This window comes from Saccopteryx bilineata, chromosome 3 (assembly GCF_036850765.1).
Source record: "Saccopteryx bilineata isolate mSacBil1 chromosome 3, mSacBil1_pri_phased_curated, whole genome shotgun sequence".
Taxonomy (NCBI): Eukaryota; Metazoa; Chordata; class Mammalia; order Chiroptera; family Emballonuridae; genus Saccopteryx; species Saccopteryx bilineata.
The window spans coordinates 160,641,143-160,659,142 of NC_089492.1; the positions used below are offsets into that span (position 1 = coordinate 160,641,143).

The window sequence follows — 18,000 nt, forward strand, 5'->3', positions numbered from 1 at the left end:
TCCTCTCGTCCATAAAAAGAAAAAAAATCCTCCAAAATTTTTATTTTATAGGGAGAGGCAGGGTTTTTTTAATTTAATTTTTGCCCCCCCTTTTTTAAAATAGGATTTTTAACTAGTAAATGCCTGCGGAGAGGGATTCATTTCTCAAAGAAAATTCCCGTTTTATTTTTTTTCCCCCGAAGATTTAAAGTTTCTTGGAATGTGTTAGGAAATAAGCCCTATTCACAGTGCCAGATATGGTTAATGCCCTTAAGCATTTTTATTTCATGGTTCTCCTCGTTCTTCGCTCTTCTTTACACCTCCTACCAAGAATTATATTTGAAATATAACCCTGTACAAAGTCTTTTGTAAGTCACTTAATTTATAATTTAATTTTAAATATTCACATGCATTTCTGAGGATTCATTTTAATCAGTATATATTTATCGAGCAGTTACAACGTTAAAAGACATTGTGCTAGTTGCTATGGGAATAAAAAAAACCAAGAAGACAATATCCTTGCCCTCAAGAAGTTTACAGTTGAGAGACAACCATACTAAAAGAAAAACTATAATAAGTACTAAGTAAAGTAAGTATCAAGTTTTGTGAAAGTACAGCTGAGGGAGAGACCAATTCTGACTCTGGGACATGGGCAATGGAGGAGATTTCCCTTAAGCCTTGACACAGGGTTCCTCAACAGGCCTTTGAAGAATAGGTAGAATTTAAAGAGTAGGGGAAAGGGAGAGAACTCCAGCCTGCACAGAGGAGCAGACATGAAAGGCATGGCACCTGTGTGAGAAATGGTTTGTTCACAGTACATGATAAGAAGTAGTGGGAAATAATTGCTACAAGGTAGAATGGGATCCAGTCACAGAAGTTCTTGAATACATTCTTTTGATGTTGCAAAATACATTCTTTTAAGTAATTGCTGATTTAAAATATTTACTCACCATTTTAAAAATTGGCATTTAGGTTTATCTCTAAGCTAACAAACTATCACAGGTGACAGTGTGATTTCTCTTGACTAGATTTTTAGAACAACTGTAGTGCTTTGATATAAAAGGGTATGTGCTTTGTTGCTTTTTAATTAAGAAAGAATTTGCCAATCTTTTTTTTTTTTTTTTTTCTCATTTTTCTGAAGCTGGAAACAGGGAGAGACAGTCAGACAGACTCCCGCATGCGCCCGACCGGGATCCACCCGGCACGCCCACCAGGGGCGATGTTCTGCCCACCAGGGGGCGATGCTCTGCCCATCCTGGGCGTCGCCATGTTGCGACCAGAGCCACTCTAGCGCCTGGGGCAGAGGCCACAGAGCCATCCCCAGCGCCCGGGCCATCTTTGCTCCAATGGAGCCTTGGCTGCGGGAGGGGAAGAGAGAGACAGAGAGGAAAGCGCGGCGGAGGGGTGGAGAAGCAAATGGGTGCTTCTCCTGTGTGCCCTGGCCGGGAATCGAACCCGGGTCCTCCGCATGCTAGGCCGACGCTCTACCGCTGAGCCAACCGGCCAGGGCGAATTTGCCAATCTTTTAACATTCTCTTGCCAGTATTTTTTGTTGGCAGCTGTTTTGTTTGAAAGATGTCTAGCTAGGTATAGAGATGAAAGTTTTCTGGTTGTGTGGAACTACTTACTACACATGATCTTCTGAGTGTTACTGAAGACTAGTGATCTCCTAAGTGAGTGCATGACCTGGGTCATTAGGGTTTGGGAAGAAAATATTAGAACATGTATTTCTATTTATTTTGTTAAAACATTTTTACTTTATAATTTTTTGTATGTTTTATAATGTACCACTAAATATTCATAGAAGTTCTATGGAAATTATTATATGCATATTTGGGTTGAATGCTCACAATTTTTTGCTGTCACATTATTTAACTTGGGGGAGGATCCATTTTGTAAAAGAGAAGTCACAATGATAGTCATTCCTGGGTTACAGATTATGCACAAGAAATCAACAGGTGTAAAAGATGATCATTTCTATTGGTCGTTAAAATTACTGATTTGATTTCTTGTCAGTGCCTGCTATGTATTTAAACTATGTACTTAGGAAAGTTACTGTATTACCCACCTCATTTTTCTGGTCATTACTCCTTCCTTTCTTTCTCTATTTAAGTTCATAAATATTTCTAATTCATGGACATTTTTAGTTTGCAAGTATGAGTATTTATGTGTTTATTTACATAAGCTCACATATATATATGTCCATTGCCCTTTCAGAAACAGTTCAGAATGACCACTTTAACTCATCGCACCCGTCGCACTGAAGTAGGCAAGAATTCTGAAAAGAAGGTAGAAAGTGAGGAAGACACTAATCAAGACAGGAGTTCAGACAATGAAGACTCTGGAGACTCTAAGGATATCCGCCTCACTCTTATGGAAGAAGTATTGCTCCTGGGACTAAAAGATAAAGAGGTAATGTAGTTGGGCCAGCTAGGCCATCTCAAAGACTTAAATACTGGAATATTTTTAGGAAGTAATACTGTATAATAGAATATTTTATTAAATGTTAAGTTGGCCTTAGAATTATGTTGTAGCCATCTGGGTGGGGAATGCAGAGTTTTGGCTGATACATAGAGGGTAAAATCCATAAGTGTAATTTATTACAAAATTACTCCACAATTTTAGGGGATACAGGAGAGGATATAACACAGTGTAAACTTAGTTCCCCAAGTGAGATTGATGCTGAATAACCTCTTATTAAATTAAGAAAGAGGGCCTACACATTGAAGTCTTCTTGAACTTTGGGGAGAAAGTCTTAAATGTTAAGATACAGAACATGTAATGATTAGCTGCCTTACAAACATAAAGGGTGGGTATGTTTGTTATGACAAAAAGAAATAACTTTTTTATTCCATGGATCTTTAGAAGTAAAATGTCAACAATTGATGAGGGTTATTTTTAGAAATTCTTTTATTTATTTCAGTTTTCTCTAAGTTTTCCCCTATTAATAGAACATTTATAATAGAATTAGTCTTGAAATAGCAAGTCTTGTGATATAGCCTCATTTTTCTTAGCTTTTCTAATTTAACTTTTTATTGTGTTTTCCTATCACTTTCTTCCGTCTTGAAGAGGTTAGGAAGCTATATAAATGTAATAGTATTTTAAACAATGTACTTCCTTTCCAAAAAAGTCTTTATTTAGTAAATACAAAAATAAATATGTAGGCCCTGGCCGGTTGGCTCAGCGGTAGAGCGTCGGCCTAGCGTGCGGAGGACCCGGGTTCGATTCCCGGCCAGGGCACATAGGAGAAGCGCCCATTTGCTTCTCCACCCCTCCGCCGCGCCTTCCTCTCTGTCTCTCTCTTCCCCTCCCGCAGCCAAGGCTCCATTGGAGCAAAGATGGCCCGGGCGCTGGGGATGGCTCTGTGGCCTCTGTCCCAGGCGCTAGAGTGGCTCTGGTCGCAACATGGCGACACCCAGGAGGGTCGCAACATGGCGACGCCCAGGATGGGCAGAGCATCGCCCCCTGGTAGGCAGAGCGTCGCCCCCTGGTGGGCGTGCCGGGTGGATCCCGGTCGGGCGCATGCGGGAGTCTGTCTGACTGTTTCCCTGTTTCCAGCTTTAGAAAAATGCAAAAAAAAAAAAAATAATAAATAAATAAATATGTAAAGTTGTATTTAATATTGGCTTCAGTTTTGAAAACTTTTTTAATTAAAATGTTACTTTATATTTTAAAAATTGTTAATTTGGCCTGATCAGGCAGTGGCACAGTAGATAGAGCCTTGGGGAGGACCCAGGTTCGAAACCCCGATGTTGCCGGCTTGAGCACGGGCTCACCAGCATGAGCATGGGTTTGCTGGCTTGAGCGTGGGATCATAGACATGACCCCATGGTTGCTAGCTTGAAGCCCAAGGTCGCTGGCTTGAACAAGGGGTCACTCGCTCTACTATGAGCACATATGAGAAAGCAATCAGTGAACAACTAAGGTTCTCATCTTTCGCCCTCCTGTCTGTCCCTGACACACACACACACACACACACACACACACACAAAATTCTTTTGAGGAGTTACTGTTACAGGCTGGTTTTAAAATGCTAAGCTTCATTTTCTTTTGTGTGTGTGTGTGTGTGTGTGTGTGTGGTGTTTTTTTTTTATTTTAAAGGGGTGACATTGATAAATCAGGGTACATATGTTCAGAGAAAACATCTCTAGGTTATTTTAACATTAGATTGTGCTGCATTCCTATCACGTAAAGTCCAGTTGTCTTCCATCACCTTCTAACTGACTTTCTTTGTGCCCCTCTCCTCCCCCAACACCCTCCCTCTCCCCCCTACCCCGTAACCCCCACTCTTGTCCATGTCTCTGAGTCTCATTTTTATGTCCCACCTATGTATGGAATCATATAGTTCTTAGTTTTTTCTGATTTACTTATTTCGCTCAGTATAATGTTATCAAAGTCCATCCATGTTGTTGTAAATGATCTGATGTCATCATTTCTTATGGCTGAGTAGTATTCCATAGTATATATGTACGAAAGCTTCTTTTTTTTTTTTTTTTTTTTTTTTTGCATTTTCTTTTGCATTTTTCTGAAGCTAGAAACAGGGAGAGACAGTCAGACAGATTCCCGCATGCGCCCGACCGGGATCCACCCGGCACGCCCACCATGGGGCAATGCTCTGCCCATCCTGGGCGTCGCCATGTTGCGACCAGAGCCACTCTAGCGCCTGAGGCAGAGGCCACAGAGCCATCCCCAGCGCCCGGGCCATTTTTGCTCCAATGGAGCCTTGGCTGCGGGAGGGGAAGAGAGAGACAGAGAGGAAGGCGTGGCGGAGGGGTGGAGAAGCAAATGGGCGCTTCTCCTGTGTGCCCTGGCCAGGAATCGAACCCGGTACGAAAGCTTTTTAATCCACTCGTCCACTGAGGGACACTTGGGCTGTTTCCAGATCTTCACTATTGTGAACAATGCTGCCATAAACATGGGGATGCATTTCTTCTTTTCAAACAGTGCTATGGTGTTCTTGGGGTATATTTGTAAAAGTGGGATAGCTGGATCAAAAGGCAGTTCGACTTTTAATTTCTTGAGGAATCTCCATACTGTTTTCCACAGTGGCTGCACCAGTCTGCATTCCCACCAGCAGTGCAGGAGGATTCCCTTTTCTCCACATCCTTGCCAGCACTTATTCTGTGTTGTTTTGTTGATGAGTGCCATTCTGACTGGTGTGAGGTGATATCTCATTGTGGTTTTAATTTGCATTTCTCTAATGATTAGTGATGTTGAGCATTTTTTCATATGCCTATTGGCCATCTGTATGTCCTCTTTGGAGAAATGTCTATTCGTTTCTTTCGCCCATTTTTGATTGGATTGTGTATCTTCCTGGTATTGAGTTTTACAAGTTCTTTATAAATTTTGGTTATTAACCCCTTATCAGATGTATTGTCAAATATGTTCTCCCATTGTGTAGTTTGTCTTTTTATTCTGTTCTTATTGTCTTGAGCTGTGCAGAAGCTTTTTAGTTTGATATAGTCCCATTTGTTTATCCTGTCTTTTATTTCACTTGCCTGTGGAGATAAATAGGCAAATATTATATATTGCTGTGAGAGATATTAGAGAGCTTACTGCCTATGTTCTAAGATGCTTATGGTTTCACGGCTTACATTTAAGTATTTTATCCATTTTGAGTTTATTTTTCTGAATGGTGTAAGTTGGTGGTCTAGTTTCATTTTTTTGCAGGTAGCTGTCCAATTTTCCCAACACCATTTATTAAAGAGGCTGTCTTTACTCCATTGTATGCCCTTACCTCCTTCGTCAAATATCAGTTGTCCATAGAGCTGTGGGTTTATTTCTGGGTTCTCTGTTCTGTTCCATTGATCTATATGCCTGTTCTTACGCCAGTACCAGGCTGTTTTGAGTACAATGGCCCTGTAGTATAACTTGATATCCGGAAGTTTGATACCTCCCACTTTATTCTTCCTTTTCAAGATTGCTGAGGCTATTCGTGTTCTCTTTTGGTTCCATATAAAGTTTTGGAATATGTGTTCTATATCCTTGAAGTATGTCACTGGTATTTTCATTGGTATTGCATTGAATTTATAGATTGCTTGGGGTGATATAAACATTTTAATGATGTTTATTCTTCCTAACCATGAGCATGGTATATGTTTCCACTTGTTTGTATCTTCCTTGATTTCTGTTATCAATGTTTTATAATTTTCCAAGTACAAGTCTTTAATCTCCCTGGTTAAATTTATTCCTAGGTACTTTATTTTTTGGTTGCAATGATAAAGGGGATTGCTTCCTTAATTTTTCTTTCTGACAGTTCATTGTTAGTGTATAAAAATGCCTCTGATTTCTGAGTATTAATTTTATATCCTGCCACCTTGCTGAATTCATTTATCAGGTCCAGTAGTTTTTTGACTGAGACTTTAGGGTTTTCTATATACAATATCGTATCATCTGCAAATAATGATAGTTTTACTTCTTCTTTTCCAACTTAGATGCCTTTTATTTCTTTTTCTTGTCTGATTGCTGTGGTTAATGGAACATAATTCCAGAACTATGTTGAATAAGAGTGGTGAAAGGGGATACCCCTGCCTTGTTCCTGATCTTAAGGGGATTGCTTTTAATTTTAGCCCATTGAATATGATGTTGGCTGTGGGTTTGTCATAGATGGCCTTTATCATGTTGAGGTATGTATCCCCACTTTGCTGAGAGTTTTGATCATGAATGGTTGCTGGATTTTATCAAATGCTTTTTCTGCATCTATTGAAATCATCATGTGGTTTTTCTCCTTCCTTTTGTTTATGTGATGAATCACATTGATTGATTTGCGAATATTGTACCAGCCTTGCCTCCCCAGAATAAATCCCACTTGATCATGGTGTATGATTTTTTTCATATATTGCTGGATCCGGTTTGCTAATATTTTGTTGGGGATTTTAGCATCTAAATTGATCAGGGATATTGGCCTATAATTTTCTTTCTTTGTGTTGTCTTTGCCTGGTTTAGGAATCAGAATTATACTCGCCTCATAAAAGGAGCTTGGAAGTCTTCCTTCCTCTTGAATTTTTTGAAATAGCTTGAGAAGGATAGGAGTTAGTTCTTTGAATATTTGGTAGAATTCACTTGTGAAGCCATCAGGCCCAGGACTTTTCCTTTTTGGGAGTTTTTTTTTTGTTTGTTTTTTTACAGAGACAGAGAGAGAGTCAGAGAGAGGGATAGACAGGGACAGACAGACAGGAAACGGAGAGATGAGAAGCATCAATCATTAGTTTTTCTTTGCGCATTGCAACACCTTAATTGTTCATTGATTGCTTTCTCATACGTGCCTTAATCGCGGGCCTTCAGCAAACTGAGTAACCACTTGCTGGAGCCAGAGACCTTGGGCTCAAGCTGGTGAGCTTTTGCTCAAACCAGATGAGCCCTCACTCAAGCTGGCGACCTCAGGGTCTTGAACCTGGGTCTTTCGCATCCCAGTCCGATGCTCTATCCACTGTGCCACCGCTCAGTCAGGCTGGAAGTTGTTTGATAACTGTTTCAATCTCATTTCTTGTGATCGGTCTGGTTAGGTTTTCTGATTTTTCCAGGTTAATTTTTAGAAGATTATATGTTTCAAGGAATTTGTCCATTTCATCTAGGATGTGTAGTTTTTTTGGCGTACAGTTCTTCATAGTATTTTCTTACAATATTTTGTATTTCTGTTGTGTCAGTTGTTATTTCTCCACTCTCATTTCTAATTTTATTTATTTGAGTCCTCTCTCTTTTTTTCTTGATGAGTCTGGTTAAAGGTTCATCGATCTTGTTTACCTTTTCAAAGAACCAGCTCCTGGTTTCATTGATCCTCTGTTTCATTGAATATTTGGTAGAATTCACTTGTGAAGCCATCAGGCCCAGGACTTTTCCTTTTTGTTTCTTTAGCCTCTATGTCATTTATTTCTGCTCTGATCTTTATTATTTCCTTCCTTCTACTAGCTCTGGGCTTTACTTGCTGTTCTTTTTCTAGTTCTTTTAGATGCAGGGTCAAGTTGTTTATTTGAGCTTTTTCTAGCTTCTTGACGTATGCCTGTAATGCTATAAACATCCCTCTCAGGACTGCTTTTGCTGTGTCCCATAAATTTTGAGTTGATGTATACTCCTTATCGTTTGTTTCTAGGAATTTTTTAATTTCTTCTTTGATCTCATTGTTAACCCATATGTTATTTAATAACATGCTATTTAGTTTCCAAGTGTTTGAGTATTTTTCAGTTTTTCCATTGTGGTTAATTTCTAGTTTCATGCCATTGTGATCAGAGAAAGTGCTCGATATGATTTCAATCTTAAATTTGTTGAGACCACTTTTGTGCCCTAACATGTGGTCTATTCTAGAGAATGTACCATGAGTACTTGAGAAGAATGTATATTCTGCTGCTTTAGGGTGAAAGGTTCTGAAGATATCTATTAAATTGAGTTTATCTAGTATGTCCTTTAAGTCTGCTATTTCTTTGTTAATTTTCTTTCTTGAGGATCTATCTAGTGATGTTAATGGGGTATTGAAATCCCCTATTATAGTATTGCTGTTGATCTCACCCTTTATATCCATCAAAGTCTGCTTTATATATTTAGGTGCTCCTATATTACGTGCGTAGATATTTATAACGGTTATATCTTCCTGTTGAATTGCTCCCTTTATCATTATGTAATGACCTTCTTTATCTCTTACTATAGTCTTTGTTTTAAAGTCCATTTTGTCTGATATAAGTATTGCTACCCCAGCATTTTTTTCATTTCCATTTGCATGAAATACTTTTTTCCATCCTTTTGTCTTCAGTCTATGTGCATCTTTTGTGTTTTGTTTTTTTTTTAATATTTTATTTATTGATTTTTTTAGAGAGAGAGGAGTGAGAGAGAGAGACAGAGAGAGAGAGAAGGGGGAGGAGCAGGAAGCATCAACTCCCATATGTGCCTTGACCAGGCAAGCCCAAGGTTTCGAACCGGCGACCTCAGTGTTCCAGGTCGACGCTTTATCCCACTGCGCCACCACAGATCAGGCCATCTTTTGTTTTAAGGTGTGTCTCTTCTAGACACCATATGTATGGGTCCTGTTTTCATATCCACACAGACCCTATGTCTTTTGATCAGATCATTTAATCCATTTACATTTAAGGTTATTATTGATATGTAATTGTTTATTGCCATTTTATTTTTTTTTTTAAGATTTTATTTATTCATTATAGAGAGGAGAGAGAGAGAGAGAGAGAGAAGGGGGGGGAGCAGGAAGCATCAACTCCCATATGTGCCTTGACCAGGCAAACCCAGGGTTTTGAACCGGCAACCTCAGCGTTTCCAGGTTGGCGCTTTATCCACTGCACCACCACAGGTCAGGCTGCCATTTTATTCTTTAAAACTGTATTCTTCTTTTGCTATATTCTTTTTCTCCTTCAATCTGTTTACAACAGACCCCTTAGCATTTTGCAGCCTTGGTTTGGTTGTAGTGAATTCCTTAAGGGTTTTTTTTTTGTTTGTTTGGAAAGCTTTTTATTTCTCCTTCAATTTTAAATGATAGCCTTGCTGGATAAAGTAATCTTGGTTTTAGGCTCTTGTTCTGCATTACTTTAAATATTTCTTGCCATTCCCTTCTGGCCTCAAGTGTTTCTATCGAGAAGTTGGAAGTCATCCTTATGGGGGCTCCTTTGTAGGTGATAGTCTTTTTTTTTCCTCTAGCAGCTTTTAATATTTTTTCTTTATTACTTAGCTTTGCTATTTTAATTATGTTGTCTTGGTGTAGATTTCTTTGGGTTTCTCTTTAATGGAGTTCTCTGTGCTTCTTGAACTTGTGAGATGTTTTCCTGCCTTAACTGAGGGAAGTTTTCAGCTATGATATGCTTAAACAAAGTCTCTATCCCTTGTACTTTCTCTTCTTCTTCAGGAACCCCTATGATGCAGATGTTATTTCTCTTCGTATCACAGAGCTCTCTTAGAGTTTCCTCAGACTTTTTGAATCTCTTTTCTTTTTTCTGCTCTGCTTCTGTGCCTTTATTTATCTTGTCTTCTAACTCGCTGATTCAATTCTCCGCTTCATCCATCCTGCTTTTAATTCCTTCCATTGTGTTCTTCATTTCTGATATTGTATTTGTCATTTCTGACTGATTCTTTTTTATTATTTCAATGTCCTTTTTTATATTTGCTATCTCTTTATTTAGGTGTTCGTAAAGACCATCTATTGTTGTTCTAATATCTTTGAGCATCCTAACAATCGTTATTTTAAACTCTGCATCTTGTAATTTGGTTTTATCTGACTCATTCAGGTCCTTTTTGGGGATTTATGTTGATTCATTTATATTGCATTTCTCTGCCTTCTCATTTTGTCTGTGTAAAAGAAGGTTTTGGCCACTGGAGTCCACTGGGTGTGGCCTCTGTGTTCCCTAGGTGTGGTCTGTCTGCACTCCCGCCACCCCCTCTGCTGTTGCTGCCTAGGGCTTTCAGGTATGGGCGTTGCTGGTGCCTGCCCACTGGGGCTGTTGCTGTGGTTTCCGCCTCTCCTTCACAGGAGTGGCTGTGATCATGTGCTCGGGTATACAAGCCTCCGTGGCCTTGGCCTTCGCTCCACCCCCACGGGTGGTGTTATGCTCGGCCCTGAGGGCAGGGGTTAGCACCTTTGCTCAGCTGCGGGTCTCCACCTGATTCTGAGCTTTCGCCCGGCCCTTGCAAGAGGAGCCTGCTCATGGGACGGCTGCAAGCCTTGGCTCCACAGGCCTGGCAGGACTGCATACCCATACTCAGTAGCAGGACTCCGCCTGTTCTGGGCTTTTGGCTCCACACCTGTGGGAGGAGCTGGCTCCCAAGTCAGGCCACAAGCCTGGGTTCTGCGGGCGGGGCAGGGCTGTGCTCCTGCGTGCGCTTGCTCAAGGACGGGTCTCTGCTTCCCCCCCACACACAAGCTGGATTGCAAGCGGCCTGTAGCTGGGCTTGACCACTTTTGCACATCCCCTCCTCCCCAGCCGGGCAAGACTGAGCTCACACCTGGGCCCAGTGGTGGCCAGCCGGCTTCTGCCCTTGCCAACAGAATCGTGCTTCCGCCTCCCGCTGCTGCCCACCCTCCAACGAACCCTCAGCCGTGTAGATGGGGGCGCTGCAGCTCAGACCCTAAGACTCACTACTATAGTCCCAACAGCTCCCTCCTTCTAAGCGACTCTGCTCTGAGCGCCACAGGAGAGCTTGTTTGGCTGGTGTCCTGCTTCCCTTTGCTAGTATTGCTGTTTCCAGGGGAAATATTCACTTCAGATTTGGGGAGTGACTCGTCCCAGAGGTTAGGATGGCTGTCCCTCAAAGTGTTTCTCCCTGTGCCTCCCAGATTACACTCTCTTCCTGCTACTCCATTCCTCTACTCTCTCTCCCGGAGGCCCGGGTGAGTGGTTGTGAGAGAGGTTTTCTGCGTGGTCCCTTTAAGAAGAATCCTGGGTCTGAGAAATCAGTCTCTTTCTCACAAACAGTATCCTGTCTTGTTTCCAGCTAAATACTGTCCTTACGCCTCTTCTAGGCTCTGGGGCTGCAGGCTGGGGCTTTGTTCCTGGGACTCAGGACACTCTGCTCTCTGCTAAACTCACTTCCCGCCACACGAGTCTCTCCCAGCTGCCATTCGCTCTGGGGAACTAGGCAGCCCTTTCTGCATTTCTGCTTTTCCTACCAGTCTCGGTGTGGCTTCTTCAGTGTTTCTTGGTTTAAGAGTCCTCTTAGTTTAGTCCAAAGTTGGTTTTTCCAGATGATGGTTCTTAAAATTAGTTTGTAATCCACTTTGGTTCTGGGAGGTAGAAGTTGGTACATCTACCTACTCCATCACCATCTTGTCTCCTTCTAACCTTCATTTTCTTGTGAACATAACCAAGAAGTTTAAATACATTTTGAAGAAAGTAACCTTTCAAGTACACTTTATACCAGTGTTTCCCAACCGTTTTTGTGCCATGCCCCACTTTAACCTTTCTAAAATTTTATGTCCCCCCCTATGTAACATACATAATTTTTTTTTGTATTTTTCTGAAGCTGGAAACGGGGAGAGACAGTCAGACAGACTCCCACATGCACCCAACCGGGATCCACCCGGCACGCCCACCAGGGGGCGATGCTCTGCCCCTCCGGGGCGTCGCTCTGCCGCAACCAGAGCCACTCTAGCGCCTGGGGCAGAGGCCAAGAAGCCATCCCCAGCGCCCGGGCCATCTTTGCTCCAATGGAGCCTTGGTTGCGGGAGGGGAAGAGAGAGACAGAGAGGAAGGAGGGGGGTGGAGAAGCAAATGGGCGCTTCTCCTGTGTGCCCTGGCCAGGAATCAAACCCAGGTCCCCCGCACACCAGGCCGATGCTCTACCACTGAGCCAACTGGCCAGGGCCTACATACATAATTTTTAACATTAAAAAATTGATTTGCCCTGGCCGGTTGGCTCAGCGGTAGAGCGTCAGCCTAGTGTGCGGAGGACCCGGGTTGGATTCCCGGCCAGGGCACACAGGAGAAGCGTCCATTTGCTTCTCCACCCCTCCGCTGCACCTTCCTCTCTCTCTGTCTCTCTCTTCCCCTCCCGCAGCCAAGGTTCCATTGGAGCAAAGATGGCCCGGGCGCTGGGGATGGCTCTGTGGCCTCTGCCTCAGGCGCTGGAGTGGCTCTGGTCGCAGCATGGTGACGCCCAGGATGGGTAGAGCATCGCCCCCTGTTGGGCAGAGCATCGCCCCATGGTGGGCGTGCCGGGTGGATCCCGGTTGGGCGCATGCAGGAGTCTGTCTGACTGTCTCTCCCTGTTTCCAGCTTCAGAGAAATGCAAAAAAAAAAAAAAAAAAAATTTATTTGTTCACTTAATAAACATAAATGATAGGTTCTAGGAAGAAATCACTATGAAATTGTTAACAAAACACAGTAAGTAAAATTTCAAAACATATAATGAAAAACAGAAATTTAAATTCCAAATAATTTTAATACAGATTTTTCTATATTAATTTATTATTTTAATTTAGTGTGATCCTTGCGCTTGATGCTTGCTGCACAGAGATTTTATATTAGGTTCCAATTTGGTTAGCTTTAGTCTCAAGTCTCCACGTTGTGTTATATCCAGCCGATTTCTTTTTTTTACCAGTAAATCATTTACAGCACTAAATCCGCATTCAGCTAAAAATGAAGATGGAAACGGTAGCAATAGTTTTCTTGCACATTTGGTTGAATTTGGGTATTTGATTTCTGTTTCCTCACAAAGCCATGCCATCGCTCCTTTGATATTAAGTAAAGCTTTAACTGACTCATCATTTTGCAATTCTGCGAGTTCTTCTTGATACTGCATATTTGATATATCAGACAAATCCACTAACATTGGCTGCATCATCCATGTTGGGAAATCAATTTGTTTTAAATCAGAAAATCTTTCTTTTAAATCAGCTGATAGAATATTCAAATGATTGACAATAACAAGTAAAGCGATATCAGTTACTTCACATTTTTGGAGCCAATGAAACTGTTTAAAGTTTTTGTTGTTAATATGTTTCTGACATAACTCAATATTGGTAATGAAACCAAATATCTTTGCTTTTGCATCGACAAGAGTTTTATTTGTTCCTTGAAGTTGCTTATTTAATATATTTAATTTTTCAAAGATATCGGCTAAATAACTCACAAATGCTTTTACCATCTATTGTTAACAGATACTTCATTTCAGGTTTGTCGCTTAAAAAATCACTAAGAGTATCAAACAGTTCCATAAATCTTTTCAAACAGTTTCCTTTAGATAGCCATCTTACTTCAGTATGAAGTAAAAGTCTCACATGATCTTCATTTTGTTCTTCACAAAATAGCTTGAAAAGACGCTCACATTTGGCACTAGCTTTAATAGCATTAACACACTTTATTACTGTATGTAATACTTCATTCAGAACAGGCGAGATGTTTTTAGCTACCAAGTTTTCCCTATGAATAACACAATGCACAAGAATCATTTCTGGATTCGCATCTTTCATCAATTTTAAGCAGCCATTTTTCTTGCCCATCATATTGGGAGCACCATCTGCAGCACAAGATGTTATATTTTTCATTGGTATATCATTGACATCTAAGTAGTTTTTTAGCTTATTATATATATCTTTGGAGGTAGTGGTGCTTTCTAATCTTTTACAGAACAACATTTCTTCAACAAAATGTCCTTTATCAATATATCTTAACGTAAGTTATCAATACTGCCTCACTGTCTCTCAAAGTTGATTCATCCATTTGCAAAGAGAATTTTCTTGTTTTCAGCTTTTCAATAAGTTGTTTTTCAATATCCTCACTCATTTCGTCTATTCTTCTGCTAACAGAATTGTTACTGAGTGGCATGGCTTTTACATCGTTGTCATCTTTTTCAAGAACCGTTTTAAGAAATGCTGATATTGACGGTTTTATTAAATTCTCTCCTATAGTGTGATTTTCTCCAGTTTTAGCGATGAATAAAGAAATTTGATAACTATCCTCAAGAACACGATTATTAGTTGAAGTATGAGCAGTAAATAGAGACTTTATTCTTTTTTCAAAAATTTTCTTTAAAGTTTTAAAGTAACTCAAATCTGAATTAATATGAGCACTATTCGCCTTTAAATGTGTCTCAAGACGACCTTGTTTCATTGATTCGTTGGTCAAGCATTGCTGGCATAAAAGACAAAAAGGAATCCGCTCATCGTGAACAGTGGGTATGAACCCAAATTTTAAATATTCCTCCGAATATTGACGAGTTTTTTTCTTGCTTGCACCACTCATTTTACTATGGGCTATAATAAAAATAAGATCAATTAAAAACTAATATTAAAATATGTGTTAAAATATATTCAATGTGACATAGAGTAAACGTATACTAAAAATTCATATTTATTTAAATGTATATAACACATTTACTACACTACCACAGCAAATCAAAAGGTATCTATATTTTTTCCATTTGACAAAATTTTCTGGCAAGTTATGCTTCTAAAATTAAAATTGTTGTGCATGCACTATTATAGCCCCAATAATATTTATAAAATATTAGTGCTTTCTAGCCCTGATGCAAGAAGTACTTAATAAAGAGTTTAATATTGATCAAAATAAAATCAAATACTTACCAATTATATCTATACAATATATATATGTATATTTATTAAATCAACAAGCTTTTACAACAGTTTTGACTGACACTTCTTTCAAATTAACACCAACTGAATGATGTGAAACACTACAGAAGTTGCGATGGGCCAATTAGGTGAGAATAACTGCATTGTTTAGCGAGTTTTTAAAATGTCCGGGGTTCCCCGCGGCAGACAGCACGCTCCGCGGTGAACCCAGGACGAAGTTTACTTGACGACGCCAATCACCCAGTTGATATTTTGGTCTCGTCAAACGAAATTATACTTAATAATTATTTACCGCAATTATTTAAGAATTGCATTTTTTGTTAAATTTGGCACCAATATCTAGCATTGCATTTAAATGGCCCGGGGCGAAAGAGTTAAAGTCGTGTTGAGTCCATTTTCAAATTGCCCCCCTTAACTATCGAATTGCTCCCCTGTGGGGCGTGGGCCCCACGTTGGGAAACACCCCTTTATACCGATGTTATCACAGTTCAATAACTGATCTCAACAGAGAAAATTAAATTTGAGCGCCCCCCCCGACCAAAATAAAATAGATTTATTTGTCATTATTGCCTGTAGTAAGAATTTTGCTATAGATATTATTGACCCCTAGACAATTAATGCTTTAATTGAATTGCTAGTGTATTTTAATTTTCCCCTTTATGAGAATCTTTATTATTAAATTACCTGTAAATGAAGTGAGATTATTAATGCTTCTGACTTGACAGTAATCATTTTAGTTTATGGTAATGTTTTTTAACCCTTTCTTTCTTGCAAAGCTTTCTCCTAGTAAGGTCATTTATTGAATACTTACTATGCATTGGGACATAAAAGCTCTTCATCATATTTTTCATGTCACTGGAGTAAAAATTGACAAAAAGTATTATTCATTGGAATTATAGAAATATATTTTCATTCATTTGGTCACCAAAAATTTATTGACTGTCTCATATATGTCAACTGCTGGATTTTGAAAGAGAATAAAGACAATAGTCCTGATTTTGATACCATTTATAGTTTATTGGCGTGCAGTGGCTGGAGAGGTAAAAGGGGGATTGGCAGAGTCAGCTGACCATTGCAGTATGCTGTGATATATGTTCTGTTCTGGGTCCTGAAGAAACAAAGAAGAAAGACACCTAACTCGGGTGTGTGGTGGAAAGTGGTAGTAAAAGAGGGAAGAAGAAGACATACTGGAAAAGACTTCTGGGAAGTAGTAAATCTTAACCTAAATTCTGATGATGAGCAAGAGTTAGTCTGTGAAGAGAGACAGGTTCTAGGGAAAAAAGAACATTGATGTTTGTGATAATTTTAGTGATTTGCAATGGGAATAACTACAAATATTTGAAAGCATTCTATCTCTTAAATAAACTCAGATGTTTTGAAATTTAAGTACCAAACAAAGTGGGACATCCAAGTATGGGTTTTCTTGTTTAACTTTTCTAAAATTATGAAGTATAACATATCTAGAAAGTATGTAAAACACTTATGTACAATCTAACTAGTAAATTTAAAGCAAATATTCATGTAACCACCACCAATGGAGCATAATCAGCATCCTAGAGGCATCCTCTCATGCCCTTTTCTAATCATATGCTGCCCTACCTTTCTGTAGTTTTACATGTGTATATATTCCTGAACAAGGTATTTTATTTAGTTTTGCCTGTTTTTAAACTTTATGTTAATAGAGGCCCTGGCCAGTTGGCTCATTTGTAGAGCGTCAGCCCAGCATGTGGATGTCCCAGGTTTGATTCCCGGTCAGGGCACGCAGGAGAAGCGACATGTGTTTTTCCACCCCTTCCCCTCTCCCTCTTCCCCTCCCCCTCCCCCTCCCCCTCCCCTCCCTCTCCCCCTCCCTCTCCCCCTCCCTCTCCCTCCTCCTCCCCCCTCCCTCTTCCCCTCACATAGCCATGGTTTGAGTGCATTGGCTGTGGGTGCTGAGGCTGGCTCCATGGAGCCTCCACCTCAGGCACTAAAAATAGCTCGGTTGCAAGCATAGCCCCAGAAGGGCAGAGCATTGGACCCAGACAGGGGTTGCCAGGTGGATCCCGGTCAGGGGCATGCAGGAATCTGTCTCTATCTCCCCTCCTCTCACTTGGAAAAAAAGAAAAAAAACTTTGTTGTTGGGTTAATACTGTTGTATATCTTTTTGTTCAGTATGATGTTTGAGATTCTTCCATGTTGCATAGAATTCAATTCAGTTCACTGCAATATAGTATTTCATTATCTGAATATAATTCATTCTACTTGCTAATGGACATTCAGGAGCCCATATCAACAGTGCCGCTAAGAATATTCTAGTATCGGTTATGTTCTCTCAAACAATGCCACTATTCATATGTATAGAAAAATAGAAAGCAGACTGGATAAAACATTTATCTTAAATTATAAAGTATGTGGTCTGGCTGGGTAGGGAGCTTAGTTGGTTAGTGTTTTCTCAATACACCAAGATTGCAGGTTTTATCCCTGGTCAGAGTATATACAAGAATCAACTAATGGCCTGATCAGGCGGTGGCGTAATGGATAGAGCGGCGGACTGGGATGCCAAGGACCCAGGTTTGAGACCTCGAGGTCACCAGCTTGAGCACAGGCTCATCTGGCTTGAGCAAGGCTCACCAGCTTGGACCCAAGGTCGCTAGCTCGAGCAAGGGGTTACTTGGTCTGCTGAAGGCCCACGATCAAGGCACATATGAGAAAGCAATCAATGAACAACTAAGGTGTCACAACAAAAAACTGATGATTGATGCTTCTCATCTCTCTTCGTTCCTGTCTGTCTCTATCTATCCCTCTCTCTGACTCTGTAAAAAAAAAAAAAAGAATCAACCAATGAATGCATAAATAAGGAGAACCACCAATCAATGTCTTTCACTGTATTCTTTCTCTAAAAATCAAATAATTTTTTAAAAAATTATAAAGTATGTTAATGCTAAGCTTTTTCAAGCTTCTAATGATTTTCCATTGGTTATAATTCACTCATTGGAATTGTTTAGTAATGGGAAATTGGT

General features: G+C 40.1%; 1 protein-coding gene across 1 annotated transcript in view; it reads left to right on the plus strand.

Annotated features, from left to right (window-relative positions):
* Positions 1–18,000, plus strand: part of GOLPH3L (golgi phosphoprotein 3 like) — a 54,525-nt gene that overhangs the window by 198 nt on the left and 36,327 nt on the right. The window contains exon 2 of the mRNA XM_066268029.1: positions 2,197–2,391. Coding sequence (XP_066124126.1) covers positions 2,209–2,391 — 183 coding nt within the window. The 5' untranslated portion in view covers positions 2,197–2,208. The remainder of the gene's footprint in view (positions 1–2,196; positions 2,392–18,000) is intronic.